This window comes from Nanorana parkeri, unplaced genomic scaffold, assembly GCF_000935625.1.
Source record: "Nanorana parkeri isolate BGI_ZX_2015 unplaced genomic scaffold, ASM93562v1 scaffold696, whole genome shotgun sequence".
Classification (NCBI taxonomy): domain Eukaryota; kingdom Metazoa; phylum Chordata; class Amphibia; order Anura; family Dicroglossidae; genus Nanorana; species Nanorana parkeri.
The window spans coordinates 20,161-33,359 of NW_017306964.1; the positions used below are offsets into that span (position 1 = coordinate 20,161).

General features: G+C 41.2%; 1 protein-coding gene across 1 annotated transcript in view; it reads left to right on the forward strand.

The window, feature by feature from the left end:
• The first annotated feature begins 7,854 nt into the window (after positions 1-7,854).
• KIAA0319 (KIAA0319 ortholog) overlaps positions 7,855-13,199 on the forward strand; it is a 30,706-nt gene continuing 25,361 nt past the window's right edge. The window contains exons 1-5 of the mRNA XM_018563789.1: positions 7,855-7,948; positions 8,993-9,708; positions 10,129-10,312; positions 12,333-12,431; positions 12,867-12,964. Of these exons, the coding sequence (XP_018419291.1) occupies positions 7,900-7,948; positions 8,993-9,708; positions 10,129-10,312; positions 12,333-12,431; positions 12,867-12,964 (1,146 nt within the window). The 5' untranslated portion in view covers positions 7,855-7,899. The remainder of the gene's footprint in view (positions 7,949-8,992; positions 9,709-10,128; positions 10,313-12,332; positions 12,432-12,866; positions 12,965-13,199) is intronic.

The following is a 13,199-nucleotide window of genomic DNA, read 5'->3' on the forward strand; positions in this document are numbered from 1 at the left end:
GGGGGGGGGAGTGGATTAGTGTGTGGGGGGTTGTATTTTTGTGTATGTATGTATGTGTGCATATTAGGCCCCATTCACACCTATATTTCAGGTGCAATTAAGGATTCCTGTGTCACAAACTTACAAACTTGTGTTTTGCTGCACAGGAATCCCTAATCTGGCGTTTACATGCAGCAACTGTCACCCATTCAAGTTAATGATCAGGTGACAGCCGCTGCAAGTACACGCCTGCATACCACATGTAATCGTATGTGATATGATTACATACAGTTACAAAAACAATCATTCTCCCTGGATACACGATTCTGTATCCAGGGAGAGTGATTGATTCCTAACTGCATGGAGTCCTTTCACTTATGATTACATGCGGTGTGCAGGCGTGTACATGCAGCGGGTGGCATCTGATCATTAACTTGAATGGGTGACAGTTGCCGCATGTAACATGTGCAGACATTAACACTGGTACCATATATAGTCGCGGCCCCCACGGGACTAAAAAATGTGTCCAGTGAGTGGCCCCCGAGTAAATCGAGTTCAAAACCCCTGCTCTATTCATATACGATTGATCGATATGCATAAGCAATTTTAACCTTTCTACTGTCCAATTTACCCATTTGCTGGCAGTCAGTTTAGTAAGCTAGAGCTATACAGGAGATTTTAGTAGTCAGGTTTCTAAAATCTCTCCCATTTAATTGCTACAAACAGAAATTAATCACAAAACATGTTACAAAATTATCTGTCTCACATTTGTATCAGCATTTAATCATTGCTACTAATTGCTAACGGTAGAATGAAGTGTTTGCACACGGTTCCAGAACCAGTAAAAATATTTATTCAAGGCATGAGACCAGACATGGCAATACTGCAAATGTGTTTGTGGCTGAAATTGCTATGTCTGGTCTCATACCTTGAATAAATAAAGAAGATTCTTTACTGGATCAGGAACAGTGTGCAAATACCTTTTTTCTACTGTATATGAGGAAGGGCACGTGGACGCCTTGGTTGTGCACTGGTGTTCCGTGAAACTCAATGAATCCAATAATGATCTACGCTTTAGGATAAAAACCTCCCCGTGTGGATTGTGCAGCTGTGCTAAAAGGTTCCGTGAAACTGCATTGGAAGAAGGAGGTAGAGCACTCTGTATTGTGAGCTTGTAACAAATTGCCAATACCAATGATTTTCAGCTAGCGACACATTTACTTTAGTCACTAAGGAACGATTTATTGCAGCTACAGGTTAAACTCATGCTACATACTTTATTGCAGGGGTGCCCAAACTTTGGCCCTCCAGCTGCAGTGAAACTACACCCATTAGGCATTGCAAGACTGACAGCCACAGGCATGACCTTCAGAGGCAGATGCATGATGGCCCTCGTAGTTGCTCCAGCGCTGGAGGGCCAATGTTTGGCTACCCCTGCATTAGTGTTTGCTAAATACCCCTCTCCTTGAGTGATTTGTACTAAGCCATACCAGAGCCAATTGTAAAGCGATTGCCGCCGCACAAACTCAATCGCTGAGTTATTGGGCTACAAATGACTGTAAAATTGGTAAGTTAGTGTTTCCACAGAAAATAACTATGATTTCCTAAGAGAGAAAAACAGGAGAATCTCTACAAACAAAGTGTGACATGGCCCCAAGTTACACAGATAGCTGTTGCTAGTGATTACTCATATAATCATTCAATGTGTGATTTTTCCCTACAAGGTGTTACTGCATGCTACTTGTGTTCCTTACTCCACACAGGAAAAAAAAAAGGTAATTGTCATCTGTGAAACTGTTTTGCTCTCCATTGCTTATGCTCTATATCAGCAAATTAAGTGAGACCATTAACACTTATAGCATTCAACAACTGATTTTTGTGCACTGAGGCGTGTTGCATTTTGGCAGACCATTCATTTTGAAGGGGCTGTCAGCCAATAAGAAAGGGCACCTGTGCTATTTTTTGACAAAGCAGCACAACACCCAGCGTATTAACGTCTGTACCACACTGGGGGTCCCCGATTCGCACCCCGGCCAGGTCACTATCTGAAAGAAGTTTGCATGTTCTCCCTGTGCCTGCGTGGGTTTCAGCCGGGTACTCCCGTTTTCTCCCACACTCTGAAAACATGCTGGAAGGTTAATAGACTCCTCTCTAAATTGTCCCTGTATGCATGCATGTGAGATAGGAACCTTAGATTGTAAGCTCCTTGAGGGCAGGGACTGATGTGAATGTGCACTATGTAAAGTGCTGCCTAAATTGTCGGCACTATATAAATGCCAGTAATAAATAATAATAATAAATAAATGTGCATTAGGATATCATGCAGAATAAATTATACTGCAGTGTAAATAAGCCTGTGCGTGGTGATAACTCCCTGTAAACTCACATACTGCACGCTACCACAATCCATTAGTGTGAATCAAAGGGTAGGAGGCAGGGGCGTAACTAGAAATCACAGGGCCCCATAGCAAAATTTTGTATGGGACCCCGTGATTTCTAGTTATATCCCTTGCAGAGCCCAGTCGAGATCCCACCTGAGGGTGACCCAGCAGAGCCCACCATAGACTCTCTCAAAATTAATTGACGGTGGTCATGATGCATACGGACAAAATCTGGATAATTGTTACAGTATTACAGTATGGTCAATTCTTGTGCCATTCAAAATATGCTGCCCGGCACCGAGTGTCCGCTTGAGGTCAGGTGGGCTGGGGGTATGGCTGTGAGGGAGCTCCATCTATATGTGCATTGCTTACAGCTCCCTCACGCATCCCATAGAGGTGCCGTGGTGACATTACATTCTGGCTCCCAGCCCCTCTACAGGGCGTGCAAGGGGGCTGTACAAACAATGCACATATGGATGGAGCTCCGTCACAGCACAGCAGCCCACACTGGACCCCTGAGTGAGGATCCACTCCAGTTCTCGTAAGGTAGGGAGACTGGGTGGACCTTAAAAAAAATAAAATAGAGTGTGTATGTGTGTCAGAATGTCTGTTTGTGTCAGATTGTGTTTTTGAGGGCCCGTTCACACTAGTACAGTGCAATTAACTCACCGTACCACACAATCGCACCTACCGTGCATTCTGGTGTGGGAGGTGTGTTGTATTGCCATTCATTTGAAAAGTACCCCAAACGCACCACCCACAGTTCGTACACCCGCACCGGAAACGCGTGGTACCCTAATGCCGTGCATTCCATTACACTGAGACTTGGGTCACGACTTAATGACCAAGGACAAATGTGGGTCCTGAGGTTACACAGGTTGAGAACCACTGCTCTACACTGATAGAATTTTGTTTGAGCGTTCGTTTGTTTATCATGCCATTAGATCTTGCCATCACTGAGTCAAGTCATTTCAATCAAAAGCCCTTGAATATTTCATCCTGATCTGCTTGAATGGAATCCCAGATGTATCAAACACATTTTTTTTTGTGCCTGGCACATGTCCATTGCAATATGTACAATTATTCCCAAATGAAAATCACATTCACAGTTAGAACTTCATTAGTTCAGATATGAAATGAGAAAAATATTCCATCCTGTCCCTTCAATTTTCCTGTCAATACAATCAAAAACGAACGCCGATTAGACCCCACTTAACATCAGAAAGTTGAACAAACGCTCCAAATCCTTAAATTCCAATGACATTTTAATATGGCCAGCTTTCAATTTTGCAGGCTGAATGAAAGGAATCTAAAAATGTATATTAAAGGTATTTACATGTGATTTCATTTGTTCTTCTACCACCAGCATGTCTTCCGTTCCCAGAAATCTTCTTAACTAAACATGTTACTGTTTTTGTTCCTTAATATTCCATACTCTTCTCTCTCTTTAATCTAATGTTGTTAAAATGATGTTAATTTTCTTCTGTATCCTTGTTATTGATAAATATAATAATAATAAAAAATTAATTGCCAGCATAAACAGATTTGTATATAAGCCAGGAAATCTGCATTTTTTTAAAGCATAGGTCAGCAATAGCAGCCTCTATATACTCTCTAAATACAGGTGCCCTGTAAAAAATAAAAAATGAAAAAGTTATTGTACCCTGTATTCCTCCTTCTAATACAAACCAAGCTTAAAATGCAATTGCCATCATCCACGTGTCATTTAAGTAAAACTGCTTTGCATTTCATGAATTTATAATGACGGCTGTAAAGCACAGAGCACATTACAATCAATGAGAGCCTCCTCCTTATTTACCATCATCTTTACACAGGGGCTGCTTGGCTCTTGTCTTATACAGGGCCTTCTGTGTATCAGCTCCACCTCCCACCCCCTGCAGCATCAGCACCGCTCCCCTTACCTCCACTCCATCCATGAACAAGAGGCAGACATAGCAGGCAGCTAAGATATGTACGGCCATACAACAGCGAGCATCTCATTTCCATCATCTCCCTACAAGGTAAGAAACAATGGACTTTGCCTTTCTTTTCTAACGCAATCATTAGCCTTGCCTGACTGATCATCAAAGCACTGAAATCTCTGTATCTGCTAGCTAAAGGCCAGAAACTGCACTATCATGCTCTGTGTACAGTATTGTCATGGTCCTCGTGAGGATCAGGGTGTTTACAGATGCATTTTTCCTGCCTGGCCAGCGCTGCTTGTAAAATGATGTTTGTGCATCAATTATTTCACCGCGACAAGAAGGATCTATAAGTGCCATCTGCCGTATAGATCCACTTAGCAATTCAATTACAATTAGAAACATGAGTAATACAATGAATGGTGAGCACTGCTCTGTGCTTAGGTAATGGAAATGATCTGGTAACACAGCTTTTGAAGGAGTGAACTTAAATCAGACAGCCATTTTGGGTGAATTGTAATACAAGTTGTAAAGTAATGTCTTGACGTATGCAAACGTGATAGATAATTAGCATTGCTACAAAGGAAACTTTACCAAGGATCTCTATTTTGTTTCTTGAAAGACCTCTCCGAAATCATCTTTAGTTTAAAGTACACCTCTCATATGGAATATGGGGGCTGCCATTGCTGGTCTCCTGTGATGACAACCTTTATAGGGCGATAAGTGCACTGTTGCAAAATGTGTGCATGGCTTATAGCAGTGGTTCTCAACCTGTGTAACCTCAGGACCCACACTTGTCCTTGGTCATTAAGTTGCGACCCAAGTCGCAATGCAATGGAACGCATGGCATTAGGGTACTGCGCGTTTCAGTGGGGGCGTACAAGCTGTGTGTGGGAGCTGCGTTTGTGGTACCATTCCAATAATTGGCAACACACCTCCCACACCAGAATGCATGGTAGGTGCAATTGTGTGGTACGATTTAACGCACTGTACTAGTGTGAACGGGCCGTCAAAAACACTGACATACATACACAATCTCACACACTCACAGACATTCTCACACACACTCCAAAAAATTTTGTTGTTTTGTTAAGGTCCACCCAGTCTCTTACCTTATGAGAACTGGAGTGGATCCTCAACCTGGGGTCCAGTGTGGACTGCTGTGCTGTGACGGAGCTCCATCGATATGTGCATTGCTTGTACAGCTCCCTTGTGCGCCCTGTAGAGGTACTGGGAGCCAGAATGTGACTTCACTCTGGTCCAGGCAACGCTACAGGGCATGTGAGGGAGGTGTAACTAATACACGTATGGATGGAGCTCCCTCGCGGCCATAGCCCCATACTACCTCAAGCCAACACTGGGCTGAATGGCTGCTTGGCGCAATAACTGACAATGCTGCGCTAGGGGGAGGCAGGGGAGTCTCTTACCTAGAAAAGTGGAAGGCATGCGGCGACCCACTGAACACAGAGTCGTGACCCACTTTTGGGTCAAGACCCACCAGTTGAGAACCAAGGGCTTATAGTGTCCACAGTGAAATAAGCAATGTTGAGCAGACATAGGAAGTTGTGCAGTACACTTAAGCAGGCCATATACTGCATTGTGTGTGTTGTCTTACTGGCACCAATACTTTCGATTTTTCAATCGTTTTTTGTCAAAGAAGCTGGGCAAACGCCTGACCAGTGACTGCAGCCATTGAGCTGTAGTCACTGTTCAGGTATTCTGACAGCTGTGAGTGCTGGCTGTCAGAATACAATAGCCATCTGGAGATATTCACCCATTCATGTTGTTTAGCGTGGAATTGAGCAATTTTTTGGGGAAAAGAAAATATGCCAAGTGTATGGCCAGCTTTAGATATTGGATAAGAACAGATGGTAAGAATCACTTACAGAGTGCAAGAGTAGTGATGCTGTGCAGTTGCTATGCAGCCCTAATGACAGATACACCTAGGCCTAGTGATAATAAAGCTGTTCAGGTTTCTATAAGCTAAATTAAAAAAAAAAAAATCATAAGGCAGTATATAAAAACGCAAAGCTTTATGGTTTATGTAAATAAAATCTAAAAATGCCTGCTCATAATTTACATAGATCAGCCAAACCTCTATAGCCGTCCGAGACCTTAGAGATAAATTCTGGGAATTCAAAAAAAAACTTGCAGTGGAGCGCATTGCAGGGGTTAAATGATTCTTAGATTTAGGAGTAGAGGAATAAGCCTCATCTCTAAGGCGTTCCTGACACCAGTCACTCATTGATGCCATTAAGTACAATGCAGGGCCAGTATTTCTGCATTGTACGTGAGGATGGCGAGGAAGCGCCCACATTCCCGACCATCAGGGAGAAGAGGAGAATGCTGAAGCCTTTTTGCACCGCATGTGCCTTGTGATATGCTGCAGCACCAATGCATTGCCTGCTAAATTGTGCAAAAGGGCGCCCTTCCAAATACAGGAAATAGTTTACTTTGAGGTTCATCAATAAAAGTTCCATAGATGCCATTTGCACGGTACTAGCGCCCCTAGATGGCGCTGACGAGCACAAGGCCACCTAGTAACATGTGACTAGCATCTGCCCGGGAAAACTGGGGAAAACTTTTATAACTGAACCCCTTTGTGTGAGCAATCTATCTCCAAACCAGCTTGTGGACCTAGTGGGGTCAGGTCCATTACTGGGACAGAAATTAATCTACTTGTATATGACAAAGCTAACTACTATACTGTAAAAGAACCTCATCCGACCCCCAGTGGTCAGGTCTAGTTCTGGCATAGAAATTAGCCTACAAGGCTAATCCTCATCTTATGAACAGACATTACCAGGTGGTATATTTATAAAGGATTCAGTCAATCGTTTTATCTAATCTACCTATCCAAAGTTTTGTACTACTCTAAAATTTACATCTTACCGCTACAATATTGCATTTGTCATCAGCAAGTGAACACAGTTACTGTTACTGATTTACACCCTCCTTAAAAAAAAACCAAAAACATAATACTAATAACATGGGCCAATCTGCTGTGCCCTACCAATCTATCGTTCTCCAGATTATTTCCAGGGATATCCAATTTAAAGCTTAACTCCAGCCAAATTGTTTTGGGGGTTTTTGGATAGGCTGAGTTTCTGTCAGATTTTTATTTATTTTTTGTGATCCCATTAAGGAGATTTTCCTTACTTCCCTTCCTTGTGAAACGTACACAAGAAACATGAGATGTGGTTGTCACTGGGACAGGAAGACACATTGCCAGAAGTTCTAACCCTTACCCACTTTACTAAAAATGTGTTTTTGTTGCTGTCTCTGTCCTTATTGGCAAGATTTTCCCTCCCTTCTTGTCCTGACAGGCGGCAGCAAAAACAGAGCCTCTAACCTTCCCCCAATCTATCCAATATCAAATAAAATGTTTTGGCTGGAGTAAACTTTTTGTGGGGAGTGCCATTGCCGACCTTCTTCTAAAGATGTTAGTTTTCTGGCTTTTAAATGCTCTGGGTTCACAGCTCATTTTTTTCATGTGTTTGCTAAAATAACGTTCATGTTATTCAATTTGTATGTTACAGGCATAATGCAAGAATATGAATAGGCCACAAGAGGTGAAGAGAGTGAATTGAGGGCACCAGGTGAAATAACCCATCATCATGACTCTGAGTCTTTGCACTTGGTTAATCTGGCTGTGTACTGTTACTGGTAAGACAACTCACTTATATTTAGCGTGAATTTAGTGTTTTAGTGTGAATTAGTATAAAGAAAAAACTCTGTTCTTCAACACAGTTTCATCAGAGCTGGTAACAGTAGTGGTAACGTCCAGGCACCATGCAGTGCTGGCAAATGGCAAGTACATGTGTTATTCTTCAGATTGATCCCTATGGAACCCACTGGAACCTAGACTCATGGAGCCTGAACATTCCATTGAAGTTCTGGCATTTGACAGTTGATTGACAAGGGGTGGGACATCTAAATCTAGAGGGGAGGACTGAATCTTGACTTCAGGAATCTAAATGCCTCCTCAGATACACAAGGAACCATTTGAAGATCTACACAGGTTCTTGCAGGCACCACACGTGATCTGCATTTCAGCTACAACCATTACCTCTTCTGGATTTTGTGGGTCCTTCATTTTTGCAATGAATGGTGATATGAATAAGCCAATGATATAGAGAACACTACATTAATCACCTGTAACCTAAACTAAAAGTGGGCATAGACTTAGGATGACCTTTGGACCTTAACCAGTGCCACAATATCTCCAATACTGATGCATACATGCATGCTGGTATCCTACAATGCACATGCTTATCTGCACTGTATAGTTACACAATACCATGTTTGTATTGGCAAGCAGACAGCAGGCTATTAGCAGAAAAATCCCACCCCTGGGGATGTACTTTTCCCTTGATGAAACCATGCTGAGGTTTTTGCAACAGTTACAGTTATTTTATTTTATCTTATGACACATGTCTCTATAAAATATTACATTCACACCCATAATCCTAACCTTTGTATTTCTGTAGGCTCCGGTGATTATCATGTAAAGTCTGTGAATATTTTCACACTTTCTTTGGCATTCTGTAGAGCTAACCTAAACCTAGCCTATAATGCTTTTTTATTAATTCTCATAAATCAATATGTACCAATATTACTATAAATCATATTTTAACAATGTTCAGACCAAGTAAGAAATTAAATAGGGCAGATGTATTATATAACACTTTTCTTTTTCACAATCTGCAGGATATCTATGTGATCAATGCCGAGAGGGCGTCTCCTTTGCCAATGCAGTTATACCTGCGAATTTACAAAATACGCATCCTATTAGAGTTCCAAATGCAAGGACTATGTCAGACTGTATTTTAGCCTGTTGCAACCACTCAGGCTGTGACCTTGCCTGGGTGTTGGGCAGACAATGTTATATTGTGAGCTGCCAACATAAAGAGAGCTGTGAACCCCAAAAATTTGAGCGCATGCAATCATACTTAACATTTGTTCTTAGGCCTGCTCCAAGATTTATATCCTTACCGCTCTTTGAGAACTTTGTGCCTAATGGTAAATATTTACTTGGAGATCAAAGTGATGCAGAGGAGCATATGGCCAGTCTTAAGGAACTGTCCTCCCTAATCAAGAACCCCAGCCTAGAGGAACTGCCTGACTACACAGATGATTATGGTACTCCTCAGCTGGATCTTCTCCATCCAAACCCAAGTGATGGAGACAAACCAAGGCCTGATTTAGACTTTATAACTTGGCTTATGCCTGATGCAGCTAAGAACATCACTACTGTAGAAGTTGGCAGACGTAATGATGATGATACAGAGCATCCAAAAGAAGATTTCATAGTGAGTAAAGCTGTGTTGAGCAATGTTTCTGAGACATTATTTGGAGACCAACTTACCACTGCAATACCACAAGCAGAGACAGTTTTACCAAGAGAAAAGGAAACCATCAAGCAGGTAAGGTATTTTTTCTACATATTTTTAAGGTCATGTTTGCCCTTGTGTTTATTACTACATTATTGCTGAGAACCTTGCAGGGTAGACACATTGAAGCTGTTATTGCAGACATATATTCCTAGCTCTATGCTCCAGCACTGTCATCCTTATGCTTGCTTCTATATTTGGTTAGTCATCGACCCAGAACAAGCATGTGTTTATTATGTGTTCTCACATACACGTTTGTTCCAGATCAATGACTTACCATGTAGAGAGAATAGGAATTTCAGAAGGGGAGCATGCACCTTCAAAAACAAGTCAGCAATGGCAGTTACCATTTTCCTGACAGATTCCTTTTAAATTGATGCATGCAGTACAATGTTTACATTGCCCCCCTTACAGCTTGATCATGTTTTTTTTTTTTTTAAATAATGCTTTCAGCTTCCAACACCTATCCCCAATTCTGCTTCTCTGGACAAAGTCTTAGCTGATGTTACAGACAACCATCCAACTGAAAAATTGATACCAGAGCACCAAGAGGTTGCAGAAAACACAGCCAATTCTCTCCCATCATATCCATCCATTACCCACAATGCACTGCCTACCGCAACTGCCCAATATCCAAGTAAGTAGACGCAATGGGGACAGCAAACAATATTTTCCATGTATATTCACAATAATTGAAAAACACACCTAAAGCTATATTTATATTTCAGATAAAGTATGCTGCTTATCCTTCCTACTTAGGTTTCCTGCCTACTTAGGAATCTTGTATACTTATCCTGCCTACTTAGGAATCTTGTATACTTACCCTGCCTACTTAGGAATCTTGCCTACTTATCCTACCTACTTATCCTGCCTACTTAGAAATCTTGTATACTTATCCTGCCTACTTAGGAATCTTGCCTACTTATCCTACCTACTTATCCTGCCTACTTAGAAATCTTGTATTCTTATCCTGCCTACTTAAGTATCCCAACCCCCTCCACAGACTACTTACCTGAATCTGACAGTTGAGCCTACAGCAATGTTTACAGCCTGGAGCTGCTGGTCCCACCTGGTCTATATAGACTTCTATGAGAAAGATACCAACCCACCTCGGCTGTACCCAAAATACAAAAAAAAAAAGACAACTTGACTGCCATTATACTTTAAGCTTACTAAACACAATGAAAGGTGGATGTTAAATAGAAGTAACTCTGGCTAAATTGTGCAACAACTAAACTGTTTATAGAATAGACTTTGATAAAATGGCATTATTTCTAAAAGGATCTGGCAGGGTACAAAAATTTGTATGGATTTCTATATTTTCTGAATGAACAAAACTCAAATGAGGCACCATGTAATTTTTTTTTTAAATGGGGAGGTTACCTGAGATGCATTGCACCTTGGACAAGGTGGAAAAGTGATCATTTAGAATAAGAATCTCTAGTGTATAGACAGCTTTAGGATGAGCCAAAGCTATCACGGCATTGAAGAAACCTTATCAAGTAATCTTTTTGTTTCCTCTAAGATTCCAGCTTTCCGCTGGCAGTTTGTTTACCACCTTTGTGACCATGTTTCATGTTACACTCATATTTAGGGTATAACATGAAACATGGTCACATTCCTTAGCCCCCCACCCTCAAACCGGCCCTCCACTTACCTGAATTGTGGGGTTCTTCCCCTCCTGTCTTCTATATTCATGTAAATTATGAGCGGGTGTGTGGGGCTCTGCCTGGCACCACATCAGAGGGACTTGTAGATCTCAGTGGAGCACAAATTTGGGGACGTCAGCACACTTATACTCAACTGATTACTTCCTTTAGCCCCATAACAGAAGATACATACCTTGGAATGGACTTTTTGCTGGGGAAAGGGTCTGCATGAGTCTATGCATTGCACCTGCAGAGTTTCACCCCATTCACTAAGCTAAAGGAACATTCCCTTGCAAAATGAACACATATTTGCCTTTAGTAACTCAACCCCAGTATGTCCATTTCACGTTGCCTTTTAACATGAAAGCTTGCGTACTAAAACAAAACAGAGAGAACAGAAATTGATTCTCAAATGCTGCTTACTCTGCAATGGCAGAGCTCATCTAAGATGGTGGCGTCTAGCAGGAGTCTTAAAGGGAGATTAAATGAGCGAAACAAGGTTAGGCTCCTTTCACATGGGCTGATCAGGAAGGGAATCCGTGTACGCATCCCCTCCTGATCAGAGAGGTACGGATCAGATGTCACTGCTGCGACATCTATGCCTGTCTAGCTTTTCCTCCAACTTGCAATGGAGGAAAGAGCTAATCAGGTTACCCTCGACCCAGCACAATCAGGTCTGGCGAAACGAAACTCTGTTTCGTTTGTTTTTCCTAACCTGACCGGAGTCACGGGTAACCGGGTGTAAATGGACATCTGTTCGTTTAGACCCGGCTGCCCATTGACTAGCAGTGGGCATCCGATCAAACTGTCCGTGTGAAAGGTGCCTTAATTGGCATATAATCCTATGGGAATATTGCTAATATTTTTTTTTTTTTAGTTTCATAAGATTTTTTATTAGTTTTTTCCAATTGTTGCTAATATTAATAGTGTAGGGACAGGGGCTCCTTGAAGCAAGTATAATGTATTTTATATTATATGTAATGTATTATACTTTTTTTTTCATGATAGTGTTGACGATCACAGTATCCACAGCAGGCAACATGGAAGTGGATCTACCAACTCATGAAGTTCAACTTAATGTCTTTGTAAGCCCTGAACCCCAGGCCAGTGAGTTCCCACATGCAAACCGATATGTAGATCTGCTTGAATCTATCTGCATATGTTGCAGTCTTGAGGCCTCATTCACATGGGCATGCTATAATATGTTCTGATATGGATGTATAGAAGTTTTCTACATGCATAATGCATGCAATGATTTTAAATGGTATAATGTACACTGTGCATTATGTTTAACTGTGTTTAGAAAAATAAAAATCTGCGTGTCCAATTCGGATATAATGAACACATCTATATGCATGTAAACATAGGTACATTAAATGCAGGGAAAATTGATCTGGGAAGTATAAACTTTTATATTTTCCAGACCATTTTCTCCTATGTTTAAATAAGCCAAAGAGGCTCGTGTGAATGAGAGCTTAAGCGTCACTATACCAAAAGGCAACATTATTTATGGCTAACTGGAGTCTTATATATCACTTGTAGATGTGCCATATACATATGAATGGAGTCTGATAAAGCAGCCTGCAGACTTCCATGGTGAATTGAAACTGAAAAACACAAAGTCTCCAATAATGTCAAATGTAAGTTAAACTTTTTGTTATATGTTTTATGGTGCAATTGACCACTCCTCTTTGAATAATCCATAGGGGGGAACAAACATGGGATTCCAAGGTTTGTTAAAAGGAAATGGTTTATAATCACATATATTTAAATTGTATTACATGTCTTTAAACTGATGTTTTATATCTGATCTATAATATATATATATATATACACACAAAGATATATATATATATATATATATACACCCCGCAC